At 36.8% G+C, this 17484-nt stretch overlaps 2 protein-coding genes across 11 annotated transcripts in view; one reads left to right on the top strand and one right to left on the bottom strand.

Annotated features, from left to right (window-relative positions):
* LOC121877230 (leucine-rich repeat-containing G-protein coupled receptor 4-like) overlaps positions 1–9782 on the top strand; it is a 22039-nt gene extending 12257 nt beyond the window's left edge. The window contains exons 8-14 of the mRNA XM_042382852.1: positions 421–471; positions 2477–2711; positions 4327–4495; positions 5109–5281; positions 5925–6073; positions 7028–7189; positions 9142–9782. Of these exons, the coding sequence (XP_042238786.1) occupies positions 421–471; positions 2477–2711; positions 4327–4495; positions 5109–5281; positions 5925–6073; positions 7028–7189; positions 9142–9245 (1043 nt within the window). The 3' untranslated portion in view covers positions 9246–9782. The remainder of the gene's footprint in view (positions 1–420; positions 472–2476; positions 2712–4326; positions 4496–5108; positions 5282–5924; positions 6074–7027; positions 7190–9141) is intronic.
* Positions 7724–17484, bottom strand: LOC121877231 (magnesium-dependent phosphatase 1-like). 10 transcript variants are annotated; one of them, XM_042382853.1, is made up of 6 exons: positions 17380–17484; positions 15175–15276; positions 13645–13705; positions 12773–13006; positions 12019–12208; positions 7724–8636 (listed from the first exon to the last, which is right to left on the bottom strand). In XM_042382853.1, the coding sequence occupies exons 2-5, from the start codon at positions 15209–15211 to the stop codon at positions 12031–12033; spliced, it is 510 nt and encodes a 169-aa protein (XP_042238787.1). In that variant the 5' UTR covers positions 15212–15276; positions 17380–17484; the 3' UTR covers positions 7724–8636; positions 12019–12030. The 10 variants fall into 10 exon arrangements, with proteins under 10 accessions (XP_042238787.1, XP_042238796.1, XP_042238793.1 ...); XM_042382862.1 differs by lacking the exon at positions 7724–8636 and having other exon boundaries at positions 11189–12208; positions 12773–12991; positions 17380–17480; XM_042382859.1 differs by lacking the exons at positions 7724–8636; positions 17380–17484 and adding an exon at positions 17226–17250 and having other exon boundaries at positions 11189–12208.

The following is a 17484-nucleotide window of genomic DNA, read 5'->3' as shown; positions in this document are numbered from 1 at the left end:
CACAACACTCAGGTAACTACACACAACACCCAGGTAACTACACACAACACCCAGGTAACTACACACAACACCTACAGGTAACTACACACAACACCCAGGTAACTACACACAACACCCAGGTCACTACACACAACACCCAGGTAACTACACACAACACCCAGGTAACTACACACAACCAGGTAACTACACACAACACCCAGGTAACTACACACAACACCCAGGTAACTACACACAACACTCAGGTAACTACACACAACACCCAGGTAACTACACACAACACCCAGGTAACTACACACAACACCCAGGTAACTACACACAACACTCAGGTAACTACACACAACACTCAGGTAACTACACACAACACTCAGGTAACTACACACAACACTCAGGAATTTATATATTTATTTTTTTATTTTTCAGAGGAGATGTTTGATCATCTACATGGACTTTTGTCATCCTGCAATTTTGAGGGTAACTACAGCTTACATACCCTGATTAAGTTCCTCGAGTACCAGTGCACCTCTGAAAGTTCTTTATTCCAATTGTGGAATTATATATAGGGGGTGTGAGGGAAGGGGAGGGGAGAGGAACTAGCTTGCTTGGTGGGTTATGCTACAATACACGGATGATAGACAAACCAATAAAACTCTTATGGACCAAAACAAAATTCAAACTCCCAAAAATGATGAAGCAGACAAAATTCCACAAGGTTTAGTTTTTCATTAGTCATATAGCCCGAGATGTTGGATTAGGTTGGTTGTGTGTGTGTGTTTGTCTCACTACTAGACTGAACGTGTGTGTTGTGTGTGGTAGTTTCAATGACCAGTGTTACAAGAAGTCTACCAAGACCCTATTGGAGCATCATTGTTTTTCCTTTTTATACTGTGTTATTGTTTGTCATTAAGCATGTAGACTTTGAGAAATAAAACATATTAACATATAGACATATTTAAATCTAGATAATAAGTCACCTTTAGATATAAAACACGTACAATAAAAAGACAGAAATATGCGTGAGCTGAAAACATACTGCGCATTGCTCCTGAATGATCATTATGTACTGTAGTTGTTCTGAACTTGTACCGCACTTACTGTAAATATTGCTTGTTTAAACAGTTGTACAGTACCGTATGTAGAACTGTGTGAACATTATATAAATGTCAATGACCCTGGCACCTATCACACCAGTCTGAGGTTCTTTGTACAAGTCAGAACATAACCACTGGTGTGCAAGTGTTATTATAATTCTTGAAGTATACAGCAGTACAATGTAAAGATGATGATGAATATTTCCACACCATGATACAACAGTATAAATGACAACCATAGAGATTCTTTCATCACCTCAGAAAAAGACTTTCAGTAAATAACACCAAACAAAGGAGAACCTCATATGAAAATAAATGATCAGACAAGCACACACAAAAAGAATTAGATAAAATCCCCTAAAAATTATGCAATATCTGGAACAGTATGTACTTCGTTTATAGGTGGTGAATGCTTTTTTCATTATAAATTAGTAAGAATATCCCTAAATACACCCTGTAATACACTATACATACAGTATATTGTACTGTACTGTACTGCAAATAAAAAATCTGAGTACTGTACAGCATAGAAATACTAACATCCCAATCCTCCTTGCCTACTTGAATCTCAAGTACAGTAGATGCCTGATGTTGCCAAAAATGTTGAGGGGATTTTGCCTGTGTCGAAAATGACATAGACGATTTAACACAGAGTTTAGTAAACAGTAGATGTGGTCAGTTGTGACGAGGCCTGTCTCTTGTGGCATGTTATATTGTATCGCTGTGTGAAGTGGCGTGATGTGACCATTATAGCATATGGTCTGTTTTAAGTGTTATAAGACGTGGGCTGTTGTAGGTCATATTATATCATGATCTGTTGTAACAGTCTTTCATGACATGGTCTGCTGCTCTACGTGTGCACATTAATAAAAATTTGTCATTATCCAAGTACAGTGTAGCTGTAAATCCTGCCCATGAATCTTTACCATGGCAGGATAGATATCAAACTAGTATTGCTCTTACTGTAAATTACTGTAGTCGTTGCTGGTGTCTCCTGTCATTGTTTTCTTCAACCGCTGAAAACTGTATGTGTATTCATTGATAATGAGAAGTCTATATAATACAAAAGTGTTCTTCAGTGTTAATTTATCATGAGTTTTAGTGTGGAAAGTTTGTTAGAAGAGTATTTTGGAAGCCATTGAATATCAGTGTCAACAATCATTTCATCCCCTTGGTAAGGTAGGTGTCCCACAGTGAACCTTATTGCATTACATATGGTGTCACAGGACAGACAGTTTATAGCGCTGATGTATCAGAAAGGGGAAAATTTCTCAATTAATTCAGCCATTACTTTATTTCCACTGCATCTGCAACTTTGTGAAACTAATCCTGACTGAAATAATTAATTGTTCAGCCCACACTAATGCATTTTTTACTTATCCTTACAGAAGTGAGAGCTCTTGCCTTCCCTTGTCCAGACGAAAATGAAATCGATCCATGCAGGTGTGATTATGATCCAGTCTCTGGCACCCTTAACCTCACCTGCAGTCAGCTGGACAGCATAGATCAGCTGGACAAGGTGTTCTCCGCAAATTTCCCATTTAACAAATTTAACCTGTTTCAACTGGAAGACTCTAAAATACCTGTTCTTAAGAAGGGTATATTCCGGAGTGTGTATTTCAAGTATGTTAACTTTTTAATGCTGTACAAAGGTAGAATTTTATTTGTGTGTTAAGATGAAAATTGCCATCATCTTTAGATTAGACATTCCAGTTTATTTAACTTAATGATTAAACACTCTAATTCTAACTGGAGGGATTAAGATAGATTAGATTTATGTTATGTTGTTAGTTTAGGTTAGCATTAGAGATTTTAACTCTTTCAGTGCCAGTACTTCCTTCTGCTGAATACAGTACTGTAGCAGCATCTGTCAATATATTGACAGTACAGTACTGTGAAACAACTACAAGGAAACTACAAGAGTTACAAGGTACCAGCTGGAGGGATCACTGGCTAGTACAGTACTGTACTGTACAAGGTGGCTAGTACATGGGATTACCCGACATTCCATAACTAGCTTAATACACAGTACAGTGTAATTATCAGGTGTTAGACAGAATAATATTCTAAAAGTGCGCCTAGAGCAGGCAAAGGCTTCATCGTCAGGTGAAATAAGTTGATACAGGTATGTACAGTACTGATATACAGTACTGGTAATATGAACCATTTCATGCGAAATGGGAGTACAGTAAGTCCTCGCTTAACGTCGGGGTTACGTTCCTAAAAACGTGACGTTATACGAAACAACGTTAAGCGGATCAATTTTCCCCATAAGAAATAGATAAAATACAGTACTGTGCTGTACTGTACAGTATACAGAGAAATCAAATTGTGAGCAAAATTTAGGTTAAATGATAAGCAGGGATCTTAAACCTAGACAGCAATGCAATTACTCTAAGTATGAAATAAAACTAACACAGTACTGTACTGTACAATGGTTAATATCTAAAAGCATCAGTAACAAGAGCAGTAGTGTTATTTTACTACTAGTCACAGCTCGAGGTTGAAAACCCACAAGTCCAGAAAACTGCGAAGGCAAACTTTTTTGGAGTGAGAATTGTATACTATATGAACAATCTGCCAGAGAGTGTTGTGACGGCACCGAGTGTAAGGTCTTTCAAGACCAGACTTGATCAACACTGGAGCATGTACAGATACATTGAGAAACCGGTGCATGCCCAGTAAGTGCCAACAGTGCGTAACAGAGACGTGACCAACTGCCCAAGCGGCTAATGAGCTGATCAGAGGCAAAGAGGACCAGAGTAAAAAAAATAAAAAATCTAGTGTTTGAGAGACTACACTTGGATTATGCGGCTCAGTATTGGTCACCTTACTATAGAGTGGATATTAATTCCCTAGAAAATATTCAGAAAGGGACAAAAAAAAGTTAATCCCAGGAATAAGAAACATATTGAGGGATGATATGATCAAATGGTATAAATGGAAGGTGATACAACTAAGGTATTTAAACTAATAAGTTAAGAGAAATTTAGATTTAAGAAAGAATTAGATAAACATGGTTTGGAAATAGAGTTGTGGATGAATAGAACAAGTTACAAACTCCATCAAAAACTTGAATCTATTTGTAAGCTTCAAATGTGGGTTGGACAGAGTGTTAAGGGTTGGGTGTAAATAGAGGTGCCTGGTATACCCATACACTTTCCTTCATACATATATTTCTATGTATACTGTAAACCCTTGCCTACCTTACTTAATAATCCCTCAATTGTCCTTCAAGGTGGGTCATCTTGATCTTCAACAACATGACAGACGTGGAGAGTGGCGCACTGGAGAGCCTCTATGACAGCCTCGAGGAGTTCCATATCACCGAGAAATATGTCGACGAGGACTACAACTGGCCCATCCAAGACCTGTCCAAATTCAAAGTCCTTAGTGAAATTGGCATAGTAAGTGTAACTGCTTGGAAGTACAAGTGTGTGTGTGTGAGTGTGTGTAACAATAACCTGTACAGGTATTAGAATCAATACATTAATACAGTACAGGTACGTGAAAAAAGTAACGGTAAGTAAATTCGATTCACAACTTACTGAAAATTGCTAAATATAATTGAGCAGCTGTTTATTCCAAAATTGACTAGCATGTTTAAGATTTTTTTTTTTTTTTTTAAGAATACTGTAATGATGTTTTAGGAAGCAATAAGTTTTGGAGTCTATTCATTTCTTCAGGGGTCAGAATTTGCCCCCCCCCCCAATTTTTTTTTATTTTATTTTCCCCTTTTTTGTTGTACTAAAGCCAAGTTACCTGGGACACAACATCTCAGATGGCATAAGACAGTCCTTAGACACCAGTACAGATACATTTGGATATTTAATCTATTTTCATGATTTAATAGAGGCCAAACATTACTAACTTGAAGGACTGAATGGAGGAGACATGTTACATTATTTGTTGTAGTCATTTGCAGATGTTGAGTTGTTTGCTATCACTGATATATTTTTCATCCATTCTAAAGACCAAATACTGCAAATCGTACCTTTATCCTGCCGTGTGTTGCAACAGAGTGGTCCGTACAGCAGCCTGCCCGTCCTCGAGTCCAAATCCCTGAATTCTGTGCTCCTGGACATGTATCACCTCACCTCCCTGCCTGACAACATTTTCACTGCTGCCCCTAACCTACAGTCCATAACCTTTCAAGGAACCAGACTAGAAGACATTAAAGCAGATACTTTCAAGTTGGTGGCACTATTTTTCACTGTTTAGTAATGAGGATGATTAACATATGGGATGTGTGTGAGTGAGTGTGTGTGTGTGTGTGTGTGTGTGTGTGTGTGTGTGTGTGTGAGTATGTGTGCTTTAAGAATTGGATAATTATACAAGAATATTTCATAATAGAAAGTATAATACAATACAGTACAAACAAATGAAATAGCAACATGGGTATCAATGGAAAATAGGGATACCCCCTTTTTTTAACAGAAAACAGTAAAACAGCCTTAATCCTCTGTACAGTCATATAACTAAGCCATAGGTACAATATAGTGTAATGATAAAGGGGTTTGCAGTAAGGAAGGCATCATGAGAAATATTCAGTCACTGTTGTTCTCTGTTAAGTAATATGTTACATAGGGGATTGTTGATCTCTTGTAGTGTTTAGTCCCATTTTGGTTCAACTAATTAGTCGTCAGTGATGTGAATTGCATCCATGAATGGAGCATAGATCGAGTGGTAGCAAAGTGCGATCAAACCTTAAGATGCAAATGTTTACACCAGTTGTCAAATGGTTGTTAGGTAACATTTGGGGGAGCATTCTAGTGACTTACTGGTAATAACTTCCCATAATCATACAACAATTTTCGAATACCGTATATTTTGCAGGTTCCTTCCATCGTTGAGGACCTTAGAGATACGAAATGCCAATTTATCTTCCTTGGCTAAATCTTCCTTGGCCTTCAGTACTAATAACCTGACCTATATTGGCCTTCAATTCAATAATATACACACAGTTGAAGATGGAGCATTCCAAGGTTAGACTTAAAGGTTCTGTAGCTTTTGTTTATCAAGCCATCCACATCCAGTAGTTTCTACCTTTATTAATTTATCCATTAATCTTATTTACCTAATGGCTACCCAAACAAGGGGTGGCCATGTTGAAGGAAGGTGGCCAATGGCCTGGATAGAACCCTTCCAGTGTTCTTGATAGTCATACTAAGGGCTTTTTTAAAACCTGGTACTGTTCTCGCTTCCACAGCTTGAGCTGGTGGACTGTTCCATAGGTCTACCACCCTGTGTGAAGAGTAATATAAAAAAAATGGTCTGGGTTTACCATTTCCATCCCTTACACAATTTTGAATGTTACTATGACATCCATTCTAAGATGTCTTGTTTGAAGTTATTAGTCCTAAGGCCCTCAGTCTACCTGGATAATCGAGATGATATAGTTCTGGAATTATCTTAGTTGCTCAGTGTTGCACCTTTTCTAGAGGTGATAGGTCTTTCAGGAGGTAAGGTTTCCATGCCTGTATGCAGTAATCCAGAAGAGGATACACAAGATGCTGTGAAGATGAAAGAGCATTTTGTTATCTTTGTACTTGAAGGTACTGTATGATATAAATTCCTAAATCTCAGTTCACTTTTTTCACTGCTGCAGTAGTTGTGATTAGGGTTGTAGTATCACACAAGCAGAATCTCATATTTTATGGTGAAGCATTTATCCATGTTGCAACCATTTGAACATGGTTGTGACATCATCTTGACTTGCCACCTTCCCAAATATCTTCATGTCATCCCCAAAATTGACATTGTGGCTCAATACACTTTCATTGGTTTTAAAAATGCAGATCACAAACAGGGTGGGTCCAAGGACAGATCCACTGAGAACCTTTTTACATTCTGAACGTACTCCTTTTATGACCAACCTTTGTTGTCCGTCTCTAAACCAGTTGTTGTGATGTATTGATAAGACTCTGCACTTCTTTTAGGAATTAATGGGCCTGTGGTGACTGACCTTTCCAATAATGAAATCGAGGAACTCCCAGGAGATGCCTTTGCTGACCTGCTGAAGAATACAACAGGATCCATCAGTGTGACAAACAACCCTCTTGTGTGTGGCTGTGACTTGTCCTGGCTCATCAACGCAACAGGTACCACACTTGCTCTCTTTACTTTAGGGTCTCATTAACTTAAAGTGTTCATTTTTAACCATACAAGTTATGCAGTTCATAAGCAATGTTCTCTTGTTTTATTGTAAGTAAATACATTGAACCCTTGTTTGATTTCATACAATTTTATACTATAGTTTACAGTTTCATTGCCATTTCTAACAAATAAATCTTAACTCATTCATAAGGGCTTTTCAAAGTGTCTGGTAATTTCATTTAGTTACTACCTTTACGAAATTCGTTCATATTGTGTAATACAGTATAAGTTTTTTATAGATCAACATTATGTATACAATATTTTTCACCGTGAGCCTTTGACCTTGATCGATGTACAGTATCCCCTGGGGAGAATTTTGCAAGTTCCAAGAATGGTGATAATACTGTACAGGGACACCTATGAACATAATTTCCATATTTCATGTAAAACCAACATTCTAGGTACAATAATAATCTTCCTCGCCTCAATGCTCAAAGATTTATAAAGAATGGATGAAGAAAGCAATTGACAATATAAAAATTGGAAAGGTTGCTGGTACCGGTAGTTCTGGAAGTTGCAGAAATGTTGAAAAAATCAGCCAATGCTGGTGTGACAAAGGTGGCTTAATTGATTAATGAAAATATGATGGAATATATTGCTCCAGCTGACTGGCTGAAGAGTGAAATCATAAATACTGTACTTATAAGAGGACAGTGAAGAAGTCTAAAACTGTAAGACCAAATTATAAAACTTGTGGAAAGAGTGAATGAGAAATTCTTAAGGGAGAGAGTGGACATTAATGAAATGCAGCTTGGGCTTATGCCTGGCAGGGGGACTACAGAGGCAAAATATATTGTGAGACAAATATAAGAGAAATATCTAAGGAGAGAAAGTTGCATCTTGTAATTTTGGACTTTGAGAAGGCATTTGACAGGATACCACGTGAAGTAGTACAGTACAGTAGGCAATGAGAAAGTTTTGGGTTGAGGAGTGTCTTGTTTGAGTGGTTATGGCATTGTATTCATGCTCAAGAACCTCTGTGACAGTGAATAGTGAAGAAATTGAGAAATTTTATATAAAAGTGGGGGTCCATCAAGGTTTTTTCTTGAGTCCCCTTCTCTTTATTGTGGTACTCGAGGCACTGTTACAATAATTAAGGTCTGGTCCACCCTAGGAGTTGTTATATGTTAACAACTTAGTGCTGATAGTGGAAAATTTCCAGAAATGGAAGCATGGAATGGAATTAAATGGTGTGAATGTGGCAAAAACAAAAGCAATGCTAAGAGGTGGGGGTGTAATGGCTGTAGGTAGGGGCTGTCTTTCCCTTAACCCAAGCAAAGTGTGAGTAGCCACCTCGCTGTGAGTGGTATAGTACTTAGCTGAGGGCATGCATGCCCCATCGACTAGGCAAGTGGTGGAAACGGTTGGTAACCCTTCTTATCACTTCATCAGCTGCAATGACACAATTAAAACACGAGTGAGTAGCTGTATAATGAATTACATAATCAATCTTTGTATTGCAATTCATAATAATAAAAAGTGTCGATTTCATTTCAACAAAATCACTTTTCCATTTTCATAATCACATTAATGATACACCAACATACAGCACACTGGCCAGCAACATTTATCTACTTTACCTAACAATTTCTCTGTTCATCATAGGTCTCCAACTACAGTATTGGGGGTACTGTAATTAAGTTTGTTGCATAGAAATTGATACAGTATTTAACATATTATCAATGGACTACCTCCATAATATTCGCTTTTACAAATAATTTGACCTCTACTTACTATATAAAGACAAAGGGAAAGTCACTAAAATGTACATTATCTAAGGTCCTCTACACACTGACAATAAAATTCATAAATATCAATACGAATATACAGTATTCAAAGATCAGACAAAGATTTTCATGTGATCTTCAAAAGTTAATAGAAGTTACGTTGCTTTCAGATGCAGAATTAAAACGTCTAGTTGGACTACAGTCTTCTTGTGGAATTGATGATCCTTATCAGTGGGAGGTTGTAAAGGATTTTCTTATATATCAGTGTTCTTAAGGACAAGAGTAACCTAGCCATTATTGTCTCTCTGTTGTACTGTATATGGTCAAGCAAGTGTGCCTGTCCTGTGTCTTGAGTTCAATCTCTGGCCCATGTGAGAAGGGTGTTACCTAGAGTGACCCTATCAAACATTGAAGGTTTTCTCCAGTGTCCTGTACTAGCAGTGGACAATAAAGGTCGTAACAAAGAACAGACCAACCGCTCGAAAGGTTAGTGACCAGACAAGTGGTAGAAATAATAAATTATGTGGCCGCTCTCAAGACCATGAAAACAATACTTCAACGGATATTAATGGGTATACAGTTTTATATATCACATTTCCCAGTGTTATTCTTCAAACTCTTTAGCTATTTATCAAGGGTGTTGATAACGAGTAAATTTATGTACAATATACAGTATGTAGAGGATAAAAGTAAAAAAAAAAAAAAGTAAAAGTAAAAAGGTACCAAATATTGTACAGAAAATGGGATCTAGGCCGTGTGTATACAGTACATAATAAAAGGATTCTCTTTAAAATGGAGAGACAAAATAAAATGCTTTACACTGTATTAACCTTTTGCTGCAGAATATGCATCTATGCCCACATAAATAATTTCCCTCGTCTGCATAATCCACGTATCTGTAGCAAATACCCCAAAAAATTATTTAACCCCTCACGAGCGGGCGTTTGAAATTTTGCTCCACGCGGTATGTGCAAAAAATATAGTACGGGTTTTTTAAGACAACTTTTTTTACATTAAATAGTACAAAAACACACAACAACAAAAACAAAAACAAGCAGAATGATATAATATGACAAAAAAGTTGTTTATTTACCTTATTTGGCATCTGGGAGGCAATATATATGTTGCACCATGTGTGGATGAGGTGCCCAAGTGGGATTGACGAAGACTCCACCTAGTGACGGACTAGGTACATACAGCGGGAGCCCTGATTATTACCTGGTGTTGGCTGAGTTTGAGAGTGTCAAGGAAGCATGAGTGCTTTGTTTAAAAGGACAAAAATTATTTCTTCTGGGTATTATTCTTGAAATAACACATATAATTGCCCACAGTGCAGTATTGTAAAATAATTTAGAACAACTTTTACATATTATTTAAGCTACTTATGGTACAACAATACAGTACATACTATATTAGTAAAAATAATATACTCTACCATAGATTGAAATATTATTATTTTTTCAACTCCGTACAAAGCTGAGTGTTCACCTCCTGAGATAAGCTGTGTTCCTAGACCTACTACACACATCTCACACCATGAAATACACAGACAGGCAGACAAACTCACACACAAGACCTTCATGTGTAACAAAAATAGATAATTTCTTTACAGTACAGAATAAGCGATGAAACACACACAAACACGCATGCACAAGCTAAAACTTTACAGTGTGTGGAACTCCACAAAGCAATTACCAACTTGCATCACATTCTAGGCACCAAGATGGAGTACTATAGGTATTGGCTTTTTATACTGTATTGGGAATGCGGGATGGTGATGGGCCTTTAAAAATCGTGACGGGATAGGACAGCGTAAATATACGTTGGCCGCAGCACCCTACGGCTGTGTATACGTATGTTAGCCACATGTTAGGGGTTAAACACCCAATGATGTTCCACAACTCCACCCGGACCACAATATGCCTGTGGGAGCCGGGGAGGTGCTGTCATCTGTCAATTTCGAGAGTTAAATGTTTCTTGTAAACAATCCCTCACTCAGTCAGCTGGTACCACCCATGCTGGACTTTTGAAGACTCTATACTCCTGTTTTCAATCAGAAATAAGATAACATTTGGAGGGTAAAATAATATAGCACCACTTTGTTTCCAAGCGTCATGCAGTGGAGTTTCTTTCATTTCACTCGAGGTACAGTATATTTTCCCCTCTCCCATTCCTGTATGTTCAACATTATGAGAGGGAAGTGAATGAGGCCAACAATGTGAGTAAACTGTTTTATGTGTTTTATTTACCCGAGTTGCATACTGTATATATGACAAGATTTTACGCATACAGTACAGTATAGTAATATGAATTAGATTGATTCTATAATGTTCTTACAATGCCAGAATTATGTGTTTGGGTACATTTGGCCTTAATAGAGTTACTTTGGTTAATATGCTTTAATTTCTCCACAATTATAGAATATTAAATTGTTCACATTAATTATAATAAAAAGCAATTTTCACTACATGTATTTATAAATGTAAAAAAAAAAAGAGTCAGGTTTGGAAGCTTTATGGTCACTTCTTATTAGAAAATTAATTAAAAAATTCATATGAACAAACATTTTATGATGGAGAAGTCACACTTACTGGGAACCAACCTTAAAATCTTTTGACACAGTGAAAAGGTTAGACTTAACTCTATTAATGTTCTGTGTTTCTGTTAGTCAGTTTATCAACAGATCTTATTCCTCCGGCAGCTCTGGGTTTACAACTATCACACTCAGTCATGAAGGGTGATTTTAAGGGGAGAGATGACAAACATTAGTAGGATAAATTTAAGGGACCAAAATACTAAGTTGGAATTCTACCAGGTTGCTCTTACCTCTGGGATGTGCAGGAAAGGGACATCGCCTAAGAAATCCTGTACCAGCTGTCACACAACAAGGAAATTAGGTAAGGGACTGACAGCAGATTGAGGCTACTTTTAAAGAGGGCTACAGTGTACTCTGTAGGACTAATAAAAGTGCTAGTACAAAATATTATAATTAACATAAAATTATATATAATTTCAAATTGCTATGAATTAAAAACATAATAAGTAACCTTATTTTTAGTTTATTTACTGCCATACTGTTCAGAAAAATTTTCTAGTCCTTTTCTTATCAACTCTTGAGTCACACCATCATCAACCAATATCATTAAAACACCAATGGTGTTAAGGTCAATTTTGTTCCGGTGTTCATCATCAAAGAAGAGCATTTCACTGAAGTCAATTCCAGATTTTGTTTTGATTCTGAAAATATAAATATTACATGAAATTAGAAAGCCTGATATTTGTGAGTGATACAATATGCCCAATGGAATACAAAAATTAAAACCACTGTCCAGTTCTATGGATATTGTAAAAATAGGTTTCATTAAGGGTAATGTGGCTACAGCACACTCAAGAATAAGCCTAAGCTCCATAAAGTGGCAGCATGGCCAACACAATACCTTTGCCCTCTTTCATATCCTCAACTAGTGGTGCCAGATGAAGGCTTAACTGCATGTCTGCTGACTTGGCACAATAAATTACTCCCTCTAAAAATCTCTTTTGATACTTCATATAGAGGGAAGCATAACAACTCCAATACTGTGTATGATGTCTAACGGTTGACTCCAGGCCTAAAGCCCAGATATCTGTGACATCTAATCTCCATTTGTAAGTAATGTTTGTCACAAGATAGACGGTTAATTTTTAGATCATGCCCCAGCCACCTCTTATGAATTCTTAAGTTCAAATCCGTGTTCTCTTAAGAGAATTATATACGAGTCACTCTGAATAGCATCAAGTTATAAAACATTATTTAATACCTACCTTTGAAAGTGTGTAGTCTTAGACCCAGGATAGATTTCTTTGTAGGTGAAGTATTTCTCCCAGTCAAAGAGTTTCAAGAGCTGATTTGCACCATCAATTTCCCCAGTGCGTGATGCAACTGCCAGGACATAGCCTTCATTATGGAGCTGCTTCAGTACACTTGGTACCTCCTTGTAGTATTTAACCTTCCTAGACTGGGCATCCACCACCTGCCCATTCCTGGAATACCATTTACTGTAATTATGAATGAAAAGTCAGAACTAAATAAGAGGTGACTAGAATGTAAACACCTACTGATCCTGTTGGACTATATTTACAGCCAGTGTCAACCCAAAGAGAGGGTAAGAGCGACTCAAATTATACTCAACAGCAAAACTCTCAAGTCTCCATCCTTTCCAGTATTAAAATAAAAGATGATTTAATTAACATATTTAATTTATTTTAGTTCACAGTCATAAGTTAGAGGTCTGAGCAAGGGGTTTCAGGCTATAGATTTACTCATTCGTATTGTAGGTTACAAAATGGGAATTCATATTTCTATCATTATCTGTAATAGCAAAATTAAAAGTTTCAACCATCATGTGGTGCAGTACAGTACCATCACTTCATAATTACATCAACCAACATATTCTATCCCTAAGAGGGTGCGATCAGTGCCTCGAGCCTTACAAGACATCAAACATGGTGCATCACAGGTCACCTTAACATCACACATACTGTACAGACCACCAACAAGAGCATGATACACATTTAATATTAAATAATTTAAGCAACATTACTTTAGTATTGATAAAAATTTACTCTTTAAAGAAGCGCTAACTACATGACTGAGTACAGTACAACAAACGTTAAAACAATTACCCGGTACTTACTTAGCCTTCCGAAATGGTGGGTCCACATGTGTGTCCACCCAAAATGGCCACAGGGTGTAGTCTATAAAAAAAAAAAAAGTACTGTAAGTAAAAAGCTTAAACAAATATTATACATGTACTATAAATGTCATTAGCAAATCTTTTAAAACTCGCAACAACATTTACAAACTTGAGCAATGTTATTAAAGATTACAAGTCCAATACAGTAATACAACCTGGCTTTTTCTTGGTCTAACAGTCTGGAACAAGAACATTTTGATTCACTAATCCAGCATTATAATTGGTCCTCCTGACCTGTACACTACAGCTGTATAGAATTCTTAAACAGATTGTGATTTTCATTATAACATCACAGGGCTTTGGCATGAAGACAACTTGCAGGGTATTTGTTGAGAAGCAACAGGAATAATGCAGAGTACAGTACAATACAGGGAGGAAAAGCTCAGTTCATCACCCAACTGCCCTGCCTCCCATACACAATTCACTTTCAACTTTTCATTTTTTATGTTATAGATTTATATTATAATTAATTTATTTATTTCTAAGTAGAATCAGACCAACGAAATGAAATTTCCACAACTTATATGGTTTCTTATGCAAATAAACACTTCAGCAATTGACACTAGGCTATGAATTATGATTATTTGACCATGAAATAAAAAAAAATGGGGCAGTAATAGAGGTACGTGGAGTACCCGCAAATTATTGCAACTCCACTGAAGCCATAAGAGAGAGCTTTGTACACAATATTTTACCAGTTTGTTCATAAGTCAGAAGAGTGTTACAGTAATTCCGTAGTTTAGGTTAGATTAACCTAAAATCACAACCCTGCCCATACAAAACAACAATAATTTCCCATTCATAAAAAATTATGTAAATACCTGTACTGTACTGTAAATAAAGTGTTATTAAACAACGGAAAGTAATAAAAAAAATTTAATTTCAATTTCCTTGACTGTTAGTCAGTAACAGCAAATGCTTGTAGGTCTGTAAAGATTTTTGTGATGAATATACTGTATGTACAGGTATTGGGATCCGTTCGTAAGTTAGGGTGTTCGTTAGTCGGGCATTTGTAACTCAGGGTCGGAGACTGCCTATACTACAGTACAGTATTAGACTGAGTGAGGGTACAGAAATGCAGCAAGTCTTTGGATTCAGAGCTCAATTCATTCTTGAAATCACATTGTATGTTGAACCATCATGAGTTGGATTGTATTTACCCCATAAGAACAATATTGTATGGGAAATTCATTCCCAACAAGTCATAAATTTATAGACCATTTATACTCAAGTACAGCTCAGGCTTTTATGATTAAATGTTTATGCAAACAGTAGAGGATCAGACTATATACGCATAATATTTTTGAGGGGTTAAAATTCATGCATTTATGTGGATTCATTTACGGTGAAGAATAGTGACCCAGTACATGCTCATGGAAGGCTAACCCTATTCACAATATATGCCATTTTAAATATATACAAATAACTTTAACTCAAGCATGAACCCTTATGACAGATACATTTACTCACCAAGATCAAAAGCAATTAGTTTGGGCTTCTTCAACATGTTTGTACGATGTGGTCACCCTTACAGCTTGTCCACAATGTAGCTGATCTTTATTATCTAAAGACCTGAAACAAATGATGAACACAGTCACTAAAACATTATAATTTCTAATACAGCATTGTACTACAGGTTAACCCTCTCTTAACTGGCAGTCCATCACCCAGAAACACTATCTGGCAAATCTCCCAAGTAACTATTCTGTATGTTCAATCATGAAGTGGTTGGCCAGTTGACCTCAGGCCCAATTCTACCTTTATTTTATGACATTCAAACAATAATAACCCATTAAATCAATGTAATAGTCATAAAAAAATACTAAAACAAAACAAACTTTAAAATAAAGACTGAAGTTTAGTGGCAGCTTGTCTATTTGGGATGAAGCTAAAGTGCTTACACTATCAGGCATTGGCAGGTATGAACCTAAAGCTAAAAATAGTTACGTTGGTCTTTGAATGCCTATACAGTATTAAAATTATGAAAACACTTCAAACTCTACGTAGAGATGCTCATACAGGTAACTTCTTACAGCTGCTGCTTGGTACTGTCAGCTGTGACAACAATACAAAGTACTGTACTGCGCTGTACTGTATTGTACTGTACCACAGTGACAACTAGACATTTATTTTTTTATTAATACCTGTAATTTCCACCACTTGTCACCTTACTCCACACAATCATCTTACTAATACACCTGTACTACTACTTTGCTGTCACTCGGAATCAAGTATGACGACCATCCAGCTATGATACAATGATATGAGTTATTAGGGATGTCACCTTCATTGGTGAGTTTTGAGGTGACTAAAGAAGCCGATACGGGACCGGCAGAGTTGTTCACATGTGGAGGGCTACATGTAGTGCGGGAGGGGCGGTGGCAGCATCTTTCCGGTGTTGGCGCTCGTCTGCCTCGGTTTGCAGTCGGGCTAATACGAAAGTATCGACACCTTCTCGTATGGTGCTCCTCCAAGCATTATTATGTGGTGGAAAGGTAGTGAGTGTTGTCGCTCAGCTTTAGGTAAAAATCTATTGAGTTTGTTAATAGATCAAGTACAGATATGGTGTCCTCGGGTGCCAGAACACATTTACTCTTAAGTACAAAACAAAAACTAAGGAAAATTGCCAAAACAAAATTTGGTAAAGGTGGAACAGACGGTAAGCACCTGAATGCATTCATATAGAGGTATTTTGTTCACGTGGTAAATATTTGTTTCATGGCTGTGGATCCTTTTTGTTATGAGAACAGTTTTGTGTGTGTGTATTTTGGCGTGTTTTACTCAAATCCGACCTTCATTATTTGAGCAGATGAGTGAATTTTGTATAAACTTAAAATTTAGTGTTTTACTTTTTTGACAAAATTCACTCACTTGCACCAAAAAACCTATTCTCATAACAATTTCAACTTACCAAATCACTGTTGAAACCTAACCTAACAATCCTAGAATAACGAAATATGAAAATTTTGTCGCAGCCATTAAACGAATATTAACCGTTCACATTTTCCACAGTTGTTCTTTGGAGATATTGTTTGGATGATAGTAAGGAAATCGAAATGACAATGCACATGTTGTGAGGTTAAGTGAGGTTAGGTCAGTTTATAGCAGGTTCTGTCGTTTTGATTTTCCTACTTAGTATCATCCAAACAACATCTGAAAATTTGGTGCAACTCCATAAAGTCCTTCTGGTGCTTACTGTCTGCTCGACCTTTACCTAAGAAAGAGGCTACTTTCTATACATATTTTTTCCTAGAGCTCTTGTGTTAACCTGGGCCCCCGTTCCAGAATATTCCTAACAATGTCTCCACTACTACACCTCATATACACCAACCAATATACCTTCAATGGCGCTCTTGAATTATCCTTAGTTAATTCATTTTACTGTTAGTCATTGTTTGGGTACCCTGACTGATGACCACAAAATATAAAATAAATGTATGCAAAGAAGCTCCATTATATTGTTGTTGTGTTACACGAGGATGGTCACTGACTCATGTGTTGCGTCATAGTTGTTTGTTAACCTTAGATAGCCGCCTGCAAGACCTCACAGATACTTAAGGAACACTTTTGTCACATATTAGTAGTTAATGTAACGTGTTCACTCAATAACAACTATGAAAGCATTACCAAAGTACAAATTAAAAGTACAGATGAAAAGAAAGTAACAATACTCACTTAATACCGCTGGAGTAAGCCTCTGGTGGCAACTCAATCCTCGCCCTTTAATTAAACCAAAACAGATGGAGGGAACAATATATTTTTACCACTTATTGATTCGTA

This window comes from Homarus americanus, unplaced genomic scaffold (assembly GCF_018991925.1).
Source record: "Homarus americanus isolate GMGI-L3 unplaced genomic scaffold, GMGI_Hamer_2.0 scaffold367, whole genome shotgun sequence".
Taxonomy (NCBI): Eukaryota; Metazoa; Arthropoda; class Malacostraca; order Decapoda; family Nephropidae; genus Homarus; species Homarus americanus.
The sequence above is the reverse complement of the archived record's forward strand: the minus strand, read 5'-3'. Positions and strand labels throughout refer to the sequence as shown.

Bases quoted from the DNA above. Each gene is read 5' to 3' on its own strand.
- LOC121877231 (XM_042382853.1), bottom strand. From the start codon at position 15,211: ATGTTGAAGAAGCCCAAACTAATTGCTTTTGATCTTG. The intron at 13,706-15,174 runs GTGAGTAAATGT...TTTTTTTTATAG, and splicing joins ACTAATTGCTTTTGATCTTG to ACTACACCCTGTGGCCATTT. The intron at 13,007-13,644 runs GTAAGTACCGGG...TCATAATTACAG, and splicing joins CCACCATTTCGGAAGGCTAA to TAAATGGTATTCCAGGAATG.